Source organism: Fopius arisanus, unplaced genomic scaffold (genome assembly GCF_000806365.1).
Source record: "Fopius arisanus strain USDA-PBARC FA_bdor unplaced genomic scaffold, ASM80636v1 scaffold00075, whole genome shotgun sequence".
Taxonomy (NCBI): Eukaryota; Metazoa; Arthropoda; class Insecta; order Hymenoptera; family Braconidae; genus Fopius; species Fopius arisanus.
This window is the reverse complement of record NW_011887814.1, coordinates 193,558-212,043: the sequence shown is the minus strand read 5'-3', so window position 1 is coordinate 212,043 and position 18,486 is coordinate 193,558. Positions and strand designations below refer to the sequence as shown.

Here is an 18,486-nt window from a genome sequence, read left to right as displayed (position 1 = left end):
CATTGGTATTTTTATCCATGTTTTTTTTTGTTTTTAATACAAAGAGAGATTTTGTAAATTGAAAAAGGACAAATACGACATATCGACATCGATTCAACAGTAGTAGTTGTTTAAATAATTTTTTTTTTTTGACGGTTTATATTTTTATTAAAAATTGTCTGTTCTTGTGATGTTGATCTGATGGAAGTTTAACAATTTTCTTTAGTTTTATTGGCGAGGATGACTGTTTCGTTTTTATCTTGTTTCATTGGTGTATTCATGTGTTTTTTAACGGGTAATGTTCATTTTTGGTATCGTCTCGACGATTTCAATCGATCATTTCGATTATTGTGATTGCGAATATTTTTCGGAAAGGGTTAACCCACAAATTAAAAAAATAGAGCCTCCAAATGCCGTATTCACTTTAATAATTGGAGGGACACGTTCGGCTTCTTGAATTTAATTTGTGGGTGATTTTCTCGTCTCGAGATGTTCACGCTTTAATTTCTCCCGTTAATCACGAAATGATGATTTTCGCCATTTGTTAGAATCACTCGTGTAAACAATTGTTCTGTCAACATCAATAGTTCATACGTTACGAGAATTACTTTGAATAGCATAAGCAGAGCTCTTTTAACCATACAGATATGTTCAACACGAAAGAAGTAACACGGAGACGACTCCAGGACGAATGGAACTGGTGTAACGATTTATCGTCACGAAATCATTTCGTTAATCACTGGTACACGTTTTAATCGATATCTCGATATACACCATCTGACAATCGAGATAACGAGATTAATGTTAAAATACCGAGGGCAACGTGACGCCAAATCGTTTCACAAAATGGAGGGACGCATTTTGTTGAGAGGAAAAACAGCCAACGTAATATTGTCTCCCTAACTCATAAATATGCGTATACAATGCGCAAAAATTTCTGTAGAAAATTACCTCTACATCTACTATTTTTTTAATTAATAGTATTTTCAAATTTATTCATTCGTATTTTTTAGGTAGTAATATATATCGATTTTTCTCATTAAATTAGTAATGCAGTTTTTCATTAATTAATCGGTAATTATTCTCGCTAATGGTTCTCTACGTCAACTAGTGTGTACCCTTACACGCCTACGAGTGAGTATTTTTTGGTATTATCCCTTTTGTTTATTTACGCAACTCTCGATTTCTCCATTTTTTTCTCCGTTTTTTCATCTGAGGTTTTTTTTTTTCTTGTGATAACGCACATACACAACTCTGGACGACCCATTCAATTATTCTCGCTGTTATTCCCAGTGACAATAATTTTTTAAATTAATAATTAGAAAGAAAATGGATAATCAATTGCCATTTCGGTCCCCCAATGGTTTAAATTATTTAAATGATGGATGACAGAGTTACACAGCTCATTATCATAATTATTATCAAAAATTTCCAATTCTCATAAATGGAAATAATTCATCATATACAAAATTTTCGCAGTAAAAAAAAATTTCACCGGTTGCAATGATCCAGTATTTTAGTTCTCAAGGTGAATAATAAATTAGGGAATTAATGAATTAAACGTTGAACCCTCGCATTACGTATTCAGGTGCCGGTTCCTTAGACTAGACACAGAATATCATCAAATCCCTCGGAATTCCGTTCTACATCACCTCTCACCCCTCATAGATTCACTCATCAATTGTTTATTTACTTATCTATTAACTATCCTGAAGGAAAAACTATTCATTCAGTTATACATAAATAGATGTGAATACAAAGTTCATTCTTTAGAATATAAAATCGAATATACAGTTACGATATTTTTCGATACAAGAATTATTCAATTTAAAATATAGATTTTGTCATTTTATTTCTTAACTTTAGTAGTTCCACTTAATGTTAAGTAATCAATGGAATCCAATTGAAATTCTCGATGAAATGGAAAAATATGAAATTATAAATTCATCGCATCAAGTGGCGATTTCAATTAGAATAAAATCTAATCAACAATTGAGATTTTTAACTGTCATTGAATCGTTATAAACTATCGGATATCACTGATGACTCACACCCATTCCCTTTTTTTTTCCTCTCCCACGATGAAAACGTCACACATTCCTACGATTTTTCATGTATCCCCTCTCTGTTTCTCTTTGTAATGGAGAACTGAAGAATGAAATAAAAAAAATAATCATGCGTTCGTATTACGTCGACTCGTATGATTCTACCACAGCACTTCATGCATTTTAATGCACCGCCCACGGATAATCTAGCGGGCTAATGCACTCATTAATGATTCATTAAAAATGGCACGGGGGGGAAGGGAGGGCACTGCCCCACAAAATATGCCAAGGAATTTACCAACAGATTAAAAAAAAAATTTTAGATCTAGCCTCGATAGACCAAAAGTTACAACGAAAAATGTCAAAATGATCTATCAATCGATGATCGATGGAAATTGATTCACGATTTTCTCCGGATCTACAGGGCCGAAGTGGATGATTTTTCTTTCAATTTGTTGGTAAATTTCCCGAGTTTTTTCTCGGATGCGTTGGGAAAATAATAATTGTTTTACCTGGCGGGATAATTTTGGGGGTGAAAATAAAGCGGAGATGATCCTTCAGCTGCAGACGAGTTTTCGACGTGACGTGCCATCAATTGGTGAAAAAAAAAAATAGAAAAGGGTGAAGAAAATTGAGGTGAGGTGATCGATGAAATGCAATTCGACGCTTCAAGGCTTTGGAGTAATCAATAAATCCTCATCACGTACCCCTAACCGAATATTACGTGTATAATACGATCCCCCGTGACACTCACTCTCATCAAGTATCAATTATTTATCGGTCTTAATTATTTTTTAAATAGCAATTTTTTTTTGTTTATTTTGTCAATATTTTTTTCATTTTAATTATAAAGAAGTAACAAAGAATAATAATATTTCATGATATCATCGTACTCGTTTTGCTCTCAATTGTCACTATATAAGTATAGGTAATCTTTATATATTTATATTGTGGCAAATATTTATGTATATTATTTATAATATTTATAGTAAAACGTTAGCTACGTCTTTTAATACGATTTCTTCCATTCGAGTGGATTTACCATCGGTGGAGACAGATCGGCGTGCATTCCGTTACATTTTCGGGATTTTTCGGGGGAAGGGGTAGGAGTAGTGACTTGTAGTAGACGCCATTTTGTAGCTCGGAGAATTCCCGACAAAATGAAGGAAAAGCCGACCATTTTGGCTCCATAGAACTTGAGTTACAACGAAAAACATGAGAGTAATCTACAAACTAGATAAATGATCTATGAAAATTGATTTAGGATTTTCTCCCAAACTGTGGGAGCAAAATGAATTCAGTTTTTTTCGTTTTATTGGAAATTTTCTGAAGTTTCAAATGGCACCATTCTACTTCGCTATCTCGCATAGATTCTGGGTTATACCCGTTTTTATATATTTAGTTATCGTTTTAACGGGCACGCCGATCAATTCCAAAAAAATCTGAGTAATAAGGGAAAAAACGACAACATTTAACTATCGAGGATTACTCTTAGACTACCAAAAATTCCAACAACTAATCTCCTCGAGGTGTAGACGCCCCTGAATCAATAATAAACACCTAATGAAAAATTTGCCTAATGAAATTTCGGGGCGTCACCTCAATGACGTGACCTTGACACATTTACAAGACTACAGGTTAGATCTAGATAAAAATCACACACATCGACGCGCCCTCTCGAGGACCAATTGTGCTCATTCCACATTTTGAGGTTAGGTCGATTTTTTTTCTAATATCTCGCTCTCTGTCCGAAATGCGCCCCGAGACGATCCAGATGATCGACCTGATCGATAAAATTTAAACCTCTCATATAAAAATACAAAAAATAATTTACAAATCATCCAAGAAGGTACCGATGATCTATACGAAAAATCAAGACTGAAACGAATCATCTGGGCGGATTCAAATCATCTAGATGATCCCAAGGTCATTTGCATCAATCGTTAATATATTCTCTCATCGTAATCCTAAAATTATCCAACAAATAACACGTGAAAAAAAAAGTAAACAAAATCAACTGCAGTTATCAAATCACTGTATTATTAACAAAAATATAGTATTAATAATCATAACACCCTGAACACAATGAAATAATCAATTAAAAAAAAAGAGGGAAAAAAACACATTTCAATATTCACTGTGTCCAGTTGTTAATAATCTTTCAATCAAATATCATACAAAACAACAATAACAAACTATGAAAAAATTTCTTATCCTAATCCGTAAGTTCCTCCATTCTCTTAATCGATTAATTTTTCAATTAAAAATTGGCCCAAACTGAGCGGTGAATATATAATGTATATATATATACGTGTGTATGTGTGTGTTTTACAAAATGAAAAATAAAAATAACAATAACTCATATAATGTTCTTTATCGTACAAAAATACAAGGAGAGAAAAACGAAAAAAAATTTCTAGGTTACAATAAAAATCGATAGAATAAAACATTGATGAAGTTACAGAAAACAATTCTAATGGGTATTTGTTTATGAATTATGGCTATACAAAATTGGTACAATAAATTCGTCTAAACGCTTTTTGTTATGTCGTTAGAAATTTAGATAAGAAAAGTGGGCGCAAGCTCCGATTAATCTTTTCATCATTTTTTTTTTTGGTTTTTCATGCACGCAGGTTTTCAAACACTCGATATAAAGATAATAAAGGGGGTGGGGTGGGTTTTGTTTCCTTGTAGAAATAAAGGGGGTGGTAAAAAAAGGGGCGGATTCGGAGCTCACGCTATTTACTCGGTACAATCACATGAAAAGTAAAGTAGTAAGATATATGAGATATTGGCGTTATCTGGAATAAGATGAATTTCCGAGTTTGTAGAAAGATACGAAAATTTGGAATAAGATGAAAAAAAGATGGTCCATTTAGCTCCCATAGAACCGGAGTTACACCGGAAAACGCATGTGATCCAGTGATCGATAATGATCTATGAGAATTTCATTTGGGATTTTCTCCGGAACGGCTGAAGCAAAATGAATAAATTTTTTTTTCATTTCGCATGAAATTTTCTGATCTCTCGAATGAAGCCATCATCTCCCTCCAGATGATCCCAAAAAATTAATAATTAAGAGCCTATGCACTCGTCCACCTTCTACGTGATAACCCGCACTCTCGAAGGTGCGCGCAACTACCGATGCGTGTCCTCACAATCGTCTATACATTATTTTTTCAATTAATAGCGTAATGTGTATAGTAACATTATCTTGTTTGTTTCACATACAGCAAGTAGTAGGTATTGAAAAATATATATAATAATTACAAATCTAATCATTCACATATTTCATGATCATTGAAGATATTACCGGTAGTCATGACTGCCCGTAATGTATATTTTGGTGATTTTTCTCTTTGTGATTTTTCTCGTTATATTTCGTCATATTGCCATCTTGCGGCTAGTTCCGCCATTTTCTCATTGACGTGGATCTCGTAATATCAGCGATACGGTCATTGCAGTCGCGATAAATCGTATTTACATGCGTAAAACATTTTGTTTATTTGTTTTTTTGTCGTTTCGTGTTTAATCGTTTTAATTTGACCCTGCCTGTCTCCCACATCAAAAAATTTCCTCGCTCTCGTCACTCGGGCTAAGTATAAGAATATATCGTGTAATGTCTCGTATCTAATCATTAGGTAAATTATCTGCAATGAATTTTCACCCGCTCGCGGTTCATTTTTTGCCATTCGATTAAATTTATTTAATTCTCTTCTATTAATTATTTAATAGACAATACCGATCTTTTTTTTTGGGTTTTCTGGGTTTTTTCGCTAGGTTCTTACAAACACTTGATATTTTTTAAAAGACAGATTATCGATCTCTCCGCTGGGTACATTTGAGATACGATTTTTTTTTTTGTTTAAGTTTAATTATTATTTCACTCGTCTGTCCCCTCGATTTTTCTTGCTTCTCGTTTAACAAGTACAATCAGTTAATGCGTTGGAAAACTATGCGTTTAAGTTTCTTGTTTGTTTATACATTATAATACTATGTTTTTAAATATTTTTTGTCTGTGTCAATGTTGACGGGAAATTTTCACCCTTTGGTTGGCCTAAAGTAGATGAGTCGGGAAATTCAAAGTGAAATTAGGAAAAGGCTGAGAAAGAAGTGAAGTGATCGAGGAAAGATGAATTTAGGATTTTCTTCCAGATTCCCGGGTCAATGTAGATTTTGTTATTTCATTCCACTTGAAATTTCCCGATGTGTCTAATAAAAAAGCGACAAATCAATCAATCAATCGTTGGGAAATGAATTCAGATTTTTTTTCGTTATTTGTCGAAAATTCTCGAATTATTCAGAGGAATTGTTCGTTTTTTAGATTTCCACCGAAAGGTCAAATTTTCCGTCATCATCGCGTATTCTCCTCAACTTTATTATGTTTTTTTTTCATCAAGAGCATTCATGAAGTTTGATTTCATAGCTTCCTCACATCCTCGCCGTAATCTCGCTGGAGATCCGTTTGATTCTCATTATTGCAATAAATCGACCCGCATCAATGAAATAATTGAAATCACGAAATAGTCCATTCACATTTAAACCTTTGGATAATTGAATAAAAAATCGAGTGTCACATCTTCGACGAACGAAAATGCCTGGGAAAAATTCATGTATTTATCATCTCAATTACCTCGATTTTTTTTTTAACAATAGCAGGTACTAGCATAGCTACCACAGTCGTACGTATCGTTTAATAGTTACAATTAAGTTTTTTAATTAGGTATTAAACTAGGGTAATGCGGTGTCTCTCTGTCCCCATGATTTATTTATGCTTTTATTGGCGTCTTTTTAACCCTTGGCGCCAACGAAAAAAAAATTTGACCACTTTATCTTGCACTTCTCTTTGTCGTCCAGTCGTTAATTCTTCACGTGAAAAATTTTTCTCTGCTCTATTTTTTTTGGGCTTTTTTCATACCCTCTTTAATACTTTAGCACCTGGTGCCTGACCCTCTGGCACCTTTTTATGTTTTTTTTTTGCATTTTCATTGTCGGAGGTCTTCGTGACAATGGAGTTATGCAATCGCGGGTGGAACACGACGAGAGGTGGATTTTAAAGCATTTTGTACTTTTTTGGTAATTTTTTCTCGCGGATTTTTGATTTTGGGGATTTTTTGGTTCGAATTTTTGGGGGCGAGCCCTGAGGATGCAGCCAGGGAATTTCGCCAACGAAAAAACAATTCCATGTAGAAATTTCAATTTTCAAATTGCGGAAGAATGGCCGCGTCAAAAGAAATTCAAATCCTGCGATTTGTGCTGCAAATTTTCCTGAATTTTCACGGTAAAACCTGCAAAATTTGCATTTTCCAATTGAACAAATTGAAATTTTTCGTCCAAAAGAATGGACAAATGAACGAATTTACACCTCACGTCATGCCCACGTGTACCCTACACATCTACATCAATTTATCATTTTCTCGTTTTTATAAAAATAAAATGTAAGATCGTACCAAAGGACGAGTCTTTGTTGCAACGGTATGAGAGCAATCCCCATCACGTTAAAATTCACAAATTAAATAAACCCAATGAATAACGCAACAGTTATCCCATACCGTTCCACAAATGAATAAACCCGTTGAAGTGAGTGCATTTTTCTGAATTATAATTACATAGGCTCTACAGATATATTATACTCTCCTCATTTTTTTTTCCTTTTCTATTCCAGTGAAAAAATAAATTATTACACATTTGTCGATCCTGTGTATCACCCTCTCAATAACCAATTTAGTCATCCCAATAACCCATAATCTGGCCCAAAATTGTTCAAAAGATAATTTTGAAAAATAATAAAATGGTGTCAAAGAAACTATTGAACCATTTTGGGACACCTGGCCACACGTGTCTCCGTACCCAACGAGAAAAACAAGTATAAAAAATTTTGGTAAAAAAAAACAAATTATCCTTCGAGGGGTAAAACAGGATGCGTCCATTTTGTCGTCGATTTGAATCAGGCGGGAAATTCAAACTGATTCTAATCGAAGAGCCTTTTCTGGGGCATTGAAGTCCCATTTTTCGCAGAAACTCATTCTGTTCGACCCCTCTCCTCCCAAATTCCTCCACTACCTAAAAAAACCTCAAAAAAAAAGGACGAAAAAACGACAATCAATGAAATTTCTATGACTTAAACGACTGATGAGAGACGAGTTGGACAATTGGGGGCCAGGCTGCCAGTGTATTAATTAGCAACGAGTAGATGTTGATACTGGCTGGCAGGATATGTAATCCCAAAGTTATTCAACCCATCAACGATATTATTTTTATCTTGTTGTGTCGTACCACCACCGTTAGAAGTAGCTGAGCCAACAGGACCAAGATTATTGGCCTGTGAGCTGCCAGACACGCCACCATAGAACTGATGTCCAATGGTTGGATCAAGATAGGATGATGGAAATTTAGCGCCATAGAGGTCAGGCAGGTAACCAGCGTGACTGGACGAGTCGAAGATATTGCGGTGGGAGAATTGTGGATGATAGGGACCAGGGAAGAAGTAGGCGCTTGGATCTGTGTGCTGCTGGGGCTGGCCCTGCTGCTGTTGTTGCGGTGGTTGACCAACGATACCACCCGGTGACAGGGAACGACTTGTTGGTGAGCTTTGCGATACAGGCAGACCACCGGCTGATTGATGAGGGCCGTGGTGGTGATGGTGATGATGAATCTGCTGTTGCATTGCTCGTTGTTTGATGTAGTTGGAGAATTCCGTTGGGGACATTCTGAAATATTGCCACTTTAGGATTTGCCAGTTCTTCAGAGGGTGAATGACAGTCGGATTATGTGATCCAGTGATGGATAGATTGAGATTCACTCAAAATATCCATCACTGTTCTCATTTTGGTGTTTGATTTTGTCGATGCTGTTGATTTGGATTGATATCTTGACTTACCTGTTCGCCCGTTTGCTGCTTGTCTTCAGCTTGGTGCTACCGAACTTGGTCTGAGCGAAGGTAGCTGTGGTGAAGGTCAGCGGTGCTGTTGTCCTCGGTATGAATGCCGGTACAGGACTTGGTGATCCCTTGAAGGTGCTGGTGATTGGTGTTGGTGATGGGGCTGACGATGAGCCTGATACATGGCCATTCTGTTGATTATTTGATGAACCATTGCTGGCACTGCTACCAAGTGATGATGGAAATGGTGATGTGGACTTTGGGCTCAAGCTGAGACCGCTCAGTGATGTGCCAACAGCCTCGATTGGTCTGAAACACTGGGCCTCGGGATTGAAGGTCTTGGTCACCTCTCTGTCGGCTGAACTCTCGTCGTGAAGATCCGATGATTCTGAATATAGAATCTTAACGGCACTCTTCTCACCAATTCTGTAGCTAACCTCACCGGGATCAACCCATACAGCCAATTCAGCTGGAAGATTTTCCAGGATGTCTTGAATTGGTACACCAGATTCTTTGGCAGCGCGTTCAAGCACTGGATCAATAGGATCACCTGTTTTCAGGCATCGGAAAGCTGAGCCTTTGAAGGGCTTCTCCGGGTACCAGTGACCCTTGAATTTGTCCTTCAGTGCCTTCTCCAATTCCTCACCGAATATGTTAACTCGGCGACGTGGCAATTTGTTGTACAAGTACGATATCACGAAATTCAGGGCCACCTGAACCTCTATGTCCATCTTTGGCTTTGAGAGGTGAATCGTTGGGCTGGGTGATTATCTTGAGGGGATTAATACACGGCACTGGGGCCACTGTTGCTGAATGGTTCTGATAATCTGCAACAGAGAAGGGAATTCTGATTAGGGCTCGTTGTCTTGATCTAGTTAAGGAAGCGATATCTGACAAACCCAAAGGGATACGACCACCGGGAATGGCGCGTTGGATAGATTGATAAATTTACTCCAACATTAAAAAAAAAGTATCTTTATTTTGACCGGCTATCTTTGGATATATTCCAAAACCCGTTTATCGGGGTCGAAAATAGTTTTTTTCATGGATCTCTCTCGACCATTCGCTTCAAATTGAACCTTTTTTTAGCTCTCGTCGTAAATTTCCCTGGCTACAAAATTAAACCATTTGCAAGCCCCTATTCCTCATACATCCCCCCCGGATATGCCACCTTATCTTGGAAAATGGCTTCTGTCGAATTCCGTCAGCTACAAATTCCCCCGAAAACTACTTTCAACTCATTTTTACGACTGTTCGGATAACTCCGGGTCACTGCTGCACAACGATCGATTGTTCAGTACCTCCCGGTGGGTGGAGGGTGGGTGAAAAATGTGTGACCCCCTTTTTGCACGATTTGAGTTGGGTGCAGGTTACGAAGGCAAAATACGACTCGGATATGGCCCACAAGAAGACCTACACACGTACACATGTACAATTGAGGGGTAGGGGGTGGTGGCGGCGTCGTGGCTGTTCAACGGGGGTTGTATATAGGGTAGAAAAGCCGACAGCTAGACCAGCCCAGGTATTGATCCCCTTGCGGCCGGTTGGCAAGTTTTGTAAAGTTAAAAATACACGGCCTTGCAACGTGTGTGAATCCTCACTGGGATAAAGGGGAGGATTTACCCACCTCTGATTTTTTTTCTTTCTCTTTTTTTTTTCATCAATCCACCCTCTTTTGCCCTCCGCTTATCGACCCAACCTTCATCATCTGCTCATCTCTTTTGGATCACGGAACCGTTATAACTGAGATTTCTTCCCAACTCCGGTAATTGAAACGGGAAATCATTTTTTTTTTTCAGGGGGTGGATGTTAATTGACAATTGAAGGACAATTCGAGAGAATATAAATATGGGATTTCTCAGCGGGGGAATTTTTTAGATGATTGCGAATTTTTGGTCAGTTGAAAATTTTTGATTTTGAAGATAAATGAAATATGATGGAAAAAAAAATGAAATAGGTGTTGGAGGAATTGGTTTTCATATTGATTTTCATAGAAGCTGTTAGCGAATTCTCCTCCTCCCCCAGGAGAACAGAAATGAGGGAAAAATAGGAGGGGTACAAGTACAGTGCCATTATCACGAGTTGGCAAACAGTTTTACGACTGTTACTGCAATTTTGCCTACCCCTTTTTATCACCTACTCAACCGAGGGTGGAGTGCCCTCTCAATGCGAGATGAAAGTTATTCCCATTGGCACTTGAATTTTTCAAAATAAAGAGAAATCCCGGGATTCGTTACCCTAGATTTAATCATCAATTGTCACAGTGGGCGTCTCCCGATAAAGACAAATGCATTAGATAAAAATACTTTGACGATGGATTCCGATAGACTTCTGGTATTTTCCCTAGTCGAGTGCGACCAGCGTCAGATCAATAACGACACGGCCCACGAACAGACACACGGTACTAAAACCGTTGCTCCAGATAACAAAACACCGAGAAGAATATATTGTGCCCTCTGTAGCCCTCTTCTATACTCAACGTTAAGCCTCGCATCTGAATGCCGTCACGGATCGACGAAAAGTGGGTCAAACGATGCTGAATAGCATGAAAGTCCGCTGTATCGAAATAATTTCAAATTTTTGGGGTTGAAAAATTTCACCCCCACAATTCCCCCCATAAACCGAGATCGATAATCACCCCATTGGATAGCCGGGAAAATTTTACATCGAATCAAAAAAAAAATTAATCATTTTGCTCCCATAGAACAGGAGTTACAGGTTAAAGTGCGAAAGTCGTCTGAATATCGATCGATGATCTATGGAAATTCAATCGGGATTATTGCGGGATCTACTGGAGCGAAACGGGCAATTTTTTTTTTAATCGACAGAGAATTTCATCCTCTTTGAAAGGATAGTTGTTTCAAATTTTCAATGCTAGTAGAGAAAATCGAGAAAATTTAGAAGATGTTTTTCTTATGCTATTAATCTTTCGCGAAATGATATATAAGGATTGATTTGGGATTTTTAGCGAAAGTACCGGCGTAAAATGACGCCTGTTTTTTCAATTAATGGGGAATTCCTCAGCTTCTCGATGGCGCAATTTTCATCAGTATATTAGTAATGGCTGTGCGGATATAGGAAAACGTGAATATTTCTTACGTCAGATGAGAAATGGGGGTTTCTTCGGGGTGTAGTTCCCTCTTAATTTTTAACCGAAACATACTGAACAATTCCATTTTAACATGGCGGAAATAGCTCTAGAGCCCAGCGGATGACGAACGACTCTCGTATTTCCCCGGATAATGGCTTTCCTACGTTCTCTCCACTACCACGCCCCGGCGTCTTCAACCCCATCTCCACCAAACACTCTTATTTTATTTTATTTCTCCTCAACCCCTTTCTCGCCTTATGCCAGCCACCCCCCGTGTATTTCTCCGTGTGCACTCGATACTCTCCTCGATTCCACTCACGTACACTCGGTGACTTCCGTGGACTTCTACCCCCCGCACTTTTATTTCTTTAGTTTATGAAACAAGGGGTGAATTTAAGAGACATTGATTTTATTGATAGTTGTGACCCCATTCCATTCACCCTATCCCTGCAGATGACCAGTGGCGGGCTGAGGCCTCAATGGAGTTATCAATTATTTATTAAATGCCAAGTTTAATGATTTAATTATCAGTTCAATGGCTCGGTGTAATGCCCATGGACTTATGATTGAGTCAGAAGTAAATCCCATATTTTGTGTTCTCCATGATTTTACTATTCCATCTCGCACTGAAATTTGGATTTTTTTTTTCTTGGGAAATGAGACAATTATCTTCGGCAATTAAATTTTTACGTCACAGGATGTCATGCACCATTGGCCGTGTTGAGTTGGCACCGGAGTTAACGCATCTAAGTCTCCCCCTTATTTTTAATCTCTCGTTTCTCTTTTTTTCGTGTCTCACTTGAGCATAAAATTAGGCCTCGAGGCGTTAAAGAACCAGCCGGGGATCTAGACGATGAATAAGAATAGATTATTCGACTACGTCTGACATCCGTAACACCTGCCATTACGTAAATACCAGGGAGAAGTGACAATGCATTTCTCAATAATGATTTTTTGAAATATTTTTGGAAGAATCATTTTGAGGAATTTTCAGTCACATTAAAACGCATCGGAATCACGCGACGCCCCATTTTATCGATCTGTCTGCCTTCCATTCCCCTCTTTTTCATCGTTTTATCGTTTTTCCTCGCCACGAGCCTCTCTCATTCGCACCTATGTCACGCCCACACCCTCTGAATGACTTGTGGACTTGAAATTCACGTGAAATTAATGGTTTTATTAATTTTACAGAACTTATTGATCTGTAGCTCATCGAAAATGACAGTTTAGGGGGATGAGAGTGACCCATATCGATAGGTCGAAAAATTTATGTAAAAATAAAAAAAAAATAAAGTGATTTGGACCGGTAGATTCGGAGAAAATCCGAAATTAGTTTTCATAGATCCTTTATCGATCACTGGATCAATTCTGGATTATTAAGGCTGGATGAGGTGGACTACATTTCATTGGACACTCAAAATAATCTTCGAGTAATGAAAGAAATCACGAGTCATTTCGCCCCAGTAGATCCATCAAAAATCCGAAATATTTTTATAGATTATTCTAGATCATCGGCCACTTTTACATTTTTTCCTGTAACTTTGGTTCTATGAGGCCTAAACGGTTCATATTTTTTTCAATTTATTCATAATTTTTCGATCTATCTCTTGAGATTGCTATCAATGTCGAAATTCGTACGCAAGATTTTTTTGGTGTTGAAAAATCACAAGACCGAAAAAATATTAAATTTTTTCCATTCAAAAAGTTTTTGTTGGAGGCAACGAATTTATTTATTGCAGGTGCTTCGATGTCTTCTAATTTTGGAAATTCCCCTGAAACTCTTCATTCAAGTGCTTCGCCATTGTGACACGACATCACAATGCAGTATCCGCCCGGAGAGGACACATTGGAGGTGCATAGTGCAAATAGAAAAGGCCATTGTGTCCAGTTACATCGTAATTCAATAAAGTTTCCTCGGTAATTCATCAACTCACGGAATTTCCCCGAGCCTACGGCGGATATCAAAACAATTTGTAACGAGCTACCGAAGTATGCGGATTTCATCGGCCACCTTGTTTACATTCCGGGGGCCTCTAGTGTTACAGAAGCACGCGTTAAATGTCTTCTCCTATTTTTAAATAGCATCCAGTCAGTTTGTGACGAACATCCGAAAATAAAGTGTCGAAAAAATGTCCATTTTTGACAGGACATAAGATATTTAGAAAATAGTTTTTATTTTAATTTGAAAAAGGTTTTAAAAAGTGTCCAAAAAAATCTGACCCAAAATTTGCTTTATGAAAAGAAAAAGAAAATGGCGGAGAATTATTTTAGTTAGCTAAAAAAATTATCGTGTATTGACTTGGAATAAAAAAAAATTAAGATTTAGGTTTGGAATTTTTAGAATTTTAAAAATTTGAGTTAAAAAATTTTTTCTTCTTCTAATTTGTGATATAGTCGATATTACTGCTGATGTCGACAGCACGACAACGTTGACATCACGATAACGTCGCTATCAATGATAACCTGCTCCGAGACTTAGCTGCCCGCGCCAGAGATAACGCGATGTTTCTTTTTTTTTATTCCAGTGATTCGAGTGATGAATAATTTACACGGAAAGTTTCATGAATAATTGGCATTTTTACGATTGGCGATATTTTTTCAAGCTTCAGTGATAAGAGACGAATGGTTCGCCGTCAAGAAAAGAAAAATTCACTTTCAATTATTTCCGATTGCGGAATTGTGATGTTTGTGGGGAGGTGGCGGTTTGATACCCGTTTCATTCGATAGACCGCAAAATTTCTGACAGACGAAAAAAAAAATCGTCCATTTTGACCGCATAGAACGGAAGTTCCCGCCGAAAATGTGACAGTGATCTATCAGTTAACGAATGATCCACGAAAATTCAATCGGGATTTTTGAAGGATCTTCTAGTGTCAAAAGCCTTTTTTTCTTTTTAAAATCATCGGAAATTTTCCGATCTAGCGATTATGATCATGATTTCCGCCCTGCCCCCACCACTTGCCGAGATATCCGCGGGTTTATTCATTCAACTACAACGCAAAATGTCAAAACGATCTAGAAATCGACAAATGATCTATAGAAATTGAATCGTGATTTTTGAGAGTTCTACTGGAGCGAAAAGGTCGATTTTTTTTTTAATTTCACCGGAAGATTCCCATCTTTCCGATCCGACCATTGGCGACGACCTCCCCCCACCCTCTCGCGAGATATCGGTGAGTTAATCGACCGGGCATGGGTGAAAATGGGGTCGAATCGATAAAATGCAGAGGGAAATCTTTGAGGGGAGAAAATCGTAGATAATAAATTCATCACAGCCCTATAATTATAGGACCTCCTCCCCTCGTTGGCACGTCACGATCAAATATCCAAACGGTGCATAATTGAACTTGACAATGTGAGGAATGAAGAAAAAACGCTGGATAAAGGGCGAAGTGGGTGAATGAGAATAATTAGGTGTCAAAGAAGAGACGGAAATGGACATTTGCGTCAGTCGAAATGGCCGAATGAGGTAAAAAAACACGAGACTATCAATCGAAACCACCTCTATATACGTAACCAGACTGTTCAAACAGACGAGTCGTCAGTGACGCAGCTGAATTTTATTGAGCATTTTTTTTTCTTCATTTATGAGATCTTTTAAAATGTCTATAAATCTAGAAATGAAAATATTGCTTGAAATTTGTTTGGATAAAAAACAAAAATCCAACAAATTTTTACAATTTTTGTTGATTCCAATTTATAGTAGATATCTAAGAATTTAAAAATAATCTCAAAAAAACAAAAATATTAATGTTTGTGATAAATGTTTCAGATAAAAAACTAAATTGATGAGAAAAAAATGATATAAATAGCTGCATTGAGTCACGACACTCCTTCACAGCTAATAATAAACCCCCAAATAGTTTGACATTTTTTTTTTTTAGTTAAAAGTCGTAAGTGTTTTGATGTTTCATGGCCAGGTTTAATTATAAGTAATAGCACTGAGGAATTTATCTATCTACTCTGTTTCGCCCAGTTCGACTATGTACAACTCATTACGCAATGGCAGAATCGGGCCATCACTCGTGACGACCTGCCAACTGTTATTGGCAGGGGGAAACAATGCGACGAGTTGTCGTTGTCGTAATTATTTTGTTTTCAAGGATAGAGAGAAAATCGTATCAATTTCACCTAGAATAGACACCTCCGGGGTCCATCTGACCCAATTCATCCCAAAAAATGAGACCCTCTAGAATTTCAAATCAATCGATTGATCGCTTCCACTAATCGATAGGAGAAAAAAAAGAAAAACTAAGATCTTTTCATGGAAATTGTTTATCGTCGATAGCTAAAAAAGTACTGGGGCAAAACCGATCTTTTTTTTTTTCAAATCCTTGTGCAAATTTCCCGATCTATCGAATGGAGGAAAAAAATCCAATGGTTAATCGAAACTTATCGAGAAAAATGAGAGTTTTTCCGCGTAAAGCCATTGGGGAGATGTAATTGCATTTGGAGGATGCAATTTTTTTTTCTCGTTACATAAAAATAATGAAAATTGCTCTAAAAACTAGATAATTCGATCCTCGGGATGTCAAGGCCATCGACATGCCCGTGAATATTCCATACGTCGTAAACACGAGAATGAAAAACACCAAGGTTAACGGAGCGTGACTTTAGTACACACACGTGTTCATCGTGATTGGTTGTGAAAAGTGAAGGGGAAAACAACACAAAATTTTCGAAGAAAATGAGGAAAAAAATGAATTTTCCACCGGTAATTCCCCTCCATCCCTGCCTTCCCCCCTACCCGCGGTTGACGGTAATTAGAGATGATAATTAGGTGTTGGGGACCCAATGGGAGGTCTAATTAGTGACAGCTCGGAACTATCGATTTTCAATTATCAAAATAACGAGGTACTTCTTGACTAATAAAATATATCAAGTTTTATTCCCATAGTTTTTACACTCATTCATAAATTCCCGCATCACGCATGCTCCGAATACTTCTGCCACGTAATCATACCGTAATTCCCCTGTTTATGTACCACATCGACCCTAAGATTTCACTCATTATCTTGGATTTAACCGCCAGATGATAACAAATTCACACTAATGCGAAATGCAAAAAGAAAAAATCCCTCATTTCTATTTTTGTCGATATATTTTCGATTTATTCCTCTACGGGGAGAGGGAGGTTTTTTTTTATCGATTCTATAGATCGCACAATTCCGGTAAAAAAATGATTCTCGGTAAATTTTTTTTTCCCCGTATTTAGTAAATCACGGGCAAAACGGGGTTTGAATTTTATGTGTGTGTGTGTGCGTATGTGGGGGAAGGGGGGAGGGGAGACAATTTTCCTATCTGTTGAACAAGACAACACCCTCTCCCCTCCCCCTCACGAGATTTAGTCATTATCTGATGAAAGATAAAATGAGTAAAAAACGAAATTCAAATTTCCCGCGAAATCGTTATCGATGCGATTGGCGGATTCTCGGAGGTCACTGTGCACTCATAAAATTCTTGAAACGATTGATACTCTTGATTTACCGGTGAAACTGCCCGAGACATGTGGAAATTGATAGAAAATCTAGAGGAAAATACGAAAAAACTCAAATTGTGGGGATTTTTCCCAGTGACTTGAAGTACTCACGTGGTATTTACGGTGATTTAAAGTCCCGAGGATAGCGCGTGCCAAGCGGAAAAGATTTATCCTTGAAATAAAAAAAATGTCATAACATCACTTCGAAAAGAAATATGCAATCTCCTCTCGCTTCACTTATTGTTATTTTTATTATTATTTTTTTCGATAAAAAGTGTTTCCGGGTTGCGATGACCCTCGACAGATGCCACAAACTGGAGACACACCTGATCCAATGATTAATCCAAAGATTCCACTGATCAATTCACTTTTCCAATAATTAACGTATCCCTACACGGCTAATTGATTTATTATAAAAGTAAAAAAAGAACAACAAAAATATCGGGAGATGATGTGCGACTGATAACCGATTTTTTTTTTTTATCAATTTATTTTTTAACCAAAACGGTTGAATTCCGATGGTTTAATTCGAGGTTAGATTGAGTTTATTGTTAATGTTGGATAATTTTATTATTCTTTTTAAATATTCTTGATTAATTGAAAAATCGCCTCCCGTCACTCCCGAGTGCCGATGCGAGACTGAAATCGCTGGGGAACATGTGGGTGACTTACATAGCGATAGGTCGAAGTGGGGGAGAATTCAGATGCGTTTCGATGGTGGGGATTTCTCCCCGATCCGTGGTGGGGGATTTCCACTCCTCCATTTTCCATGGATCGGGGTGGGGATACGAGGGTGGGTGGGTGGTGGGGTGGTTTTTATTTTCTGCGGGGAGGATGGGGGACAAGGACGTGGTGTAGTCGCCGTCGAGTCTATAGAGGTAGCAGAATCGTCAGATATCGGTTTCACCGTTGTTTTTTTTTGTTTATCGAAATTCCCTTGTTTTTTTATATTTCGGCGGAGTACCTCATGGCAAAATGCAATATATGATATAATAATAATAACAATAAGAAT

The 18,486-nt window shown here is 37.6% G+C and overlaps 1 protein-coding gene across 4 annotated transcripts in view; it reads right to left on the bottom strand.

Annotated features, from left to right (window-relative positions):
* Positions 1–7,281: 7,281 nt before the first annotated feature.
* Positions 7,282–18,486, bottom strand: part of LOC105269827 (protein Tob1) — a 21,113-nt gene continuing 9,908 nt past the window's right edge. For 2 of the 4 annotated variants that reach the window (XM_011310375.1, XM_011310377.1), the window contains exons 2-3: positions 8,905–9,731; positions 7,282–8,734 (exon numbers count right to left, since the gene is read on the bottom strand). In XM_011310375.1, coding sequence (XP_011308677.1) covers positions 8,200–8,734; positions 8,905–9,635 — 1,266 coding nt within the window. In that variant the 5' untranslated portion in view covers positions 9,636–9,731 and the 3' untranslated portion in view covers positions 7,282–8,199. Of the gene's footprint in view, positions 8,735–8,904; positions 9,732–17,585; positions 18,102–18,486 lie in introns of those variants that run through there. The other 2 variants (XM_011310376.1, XM_011310374.1) reach the window with 2 other exon arrangements.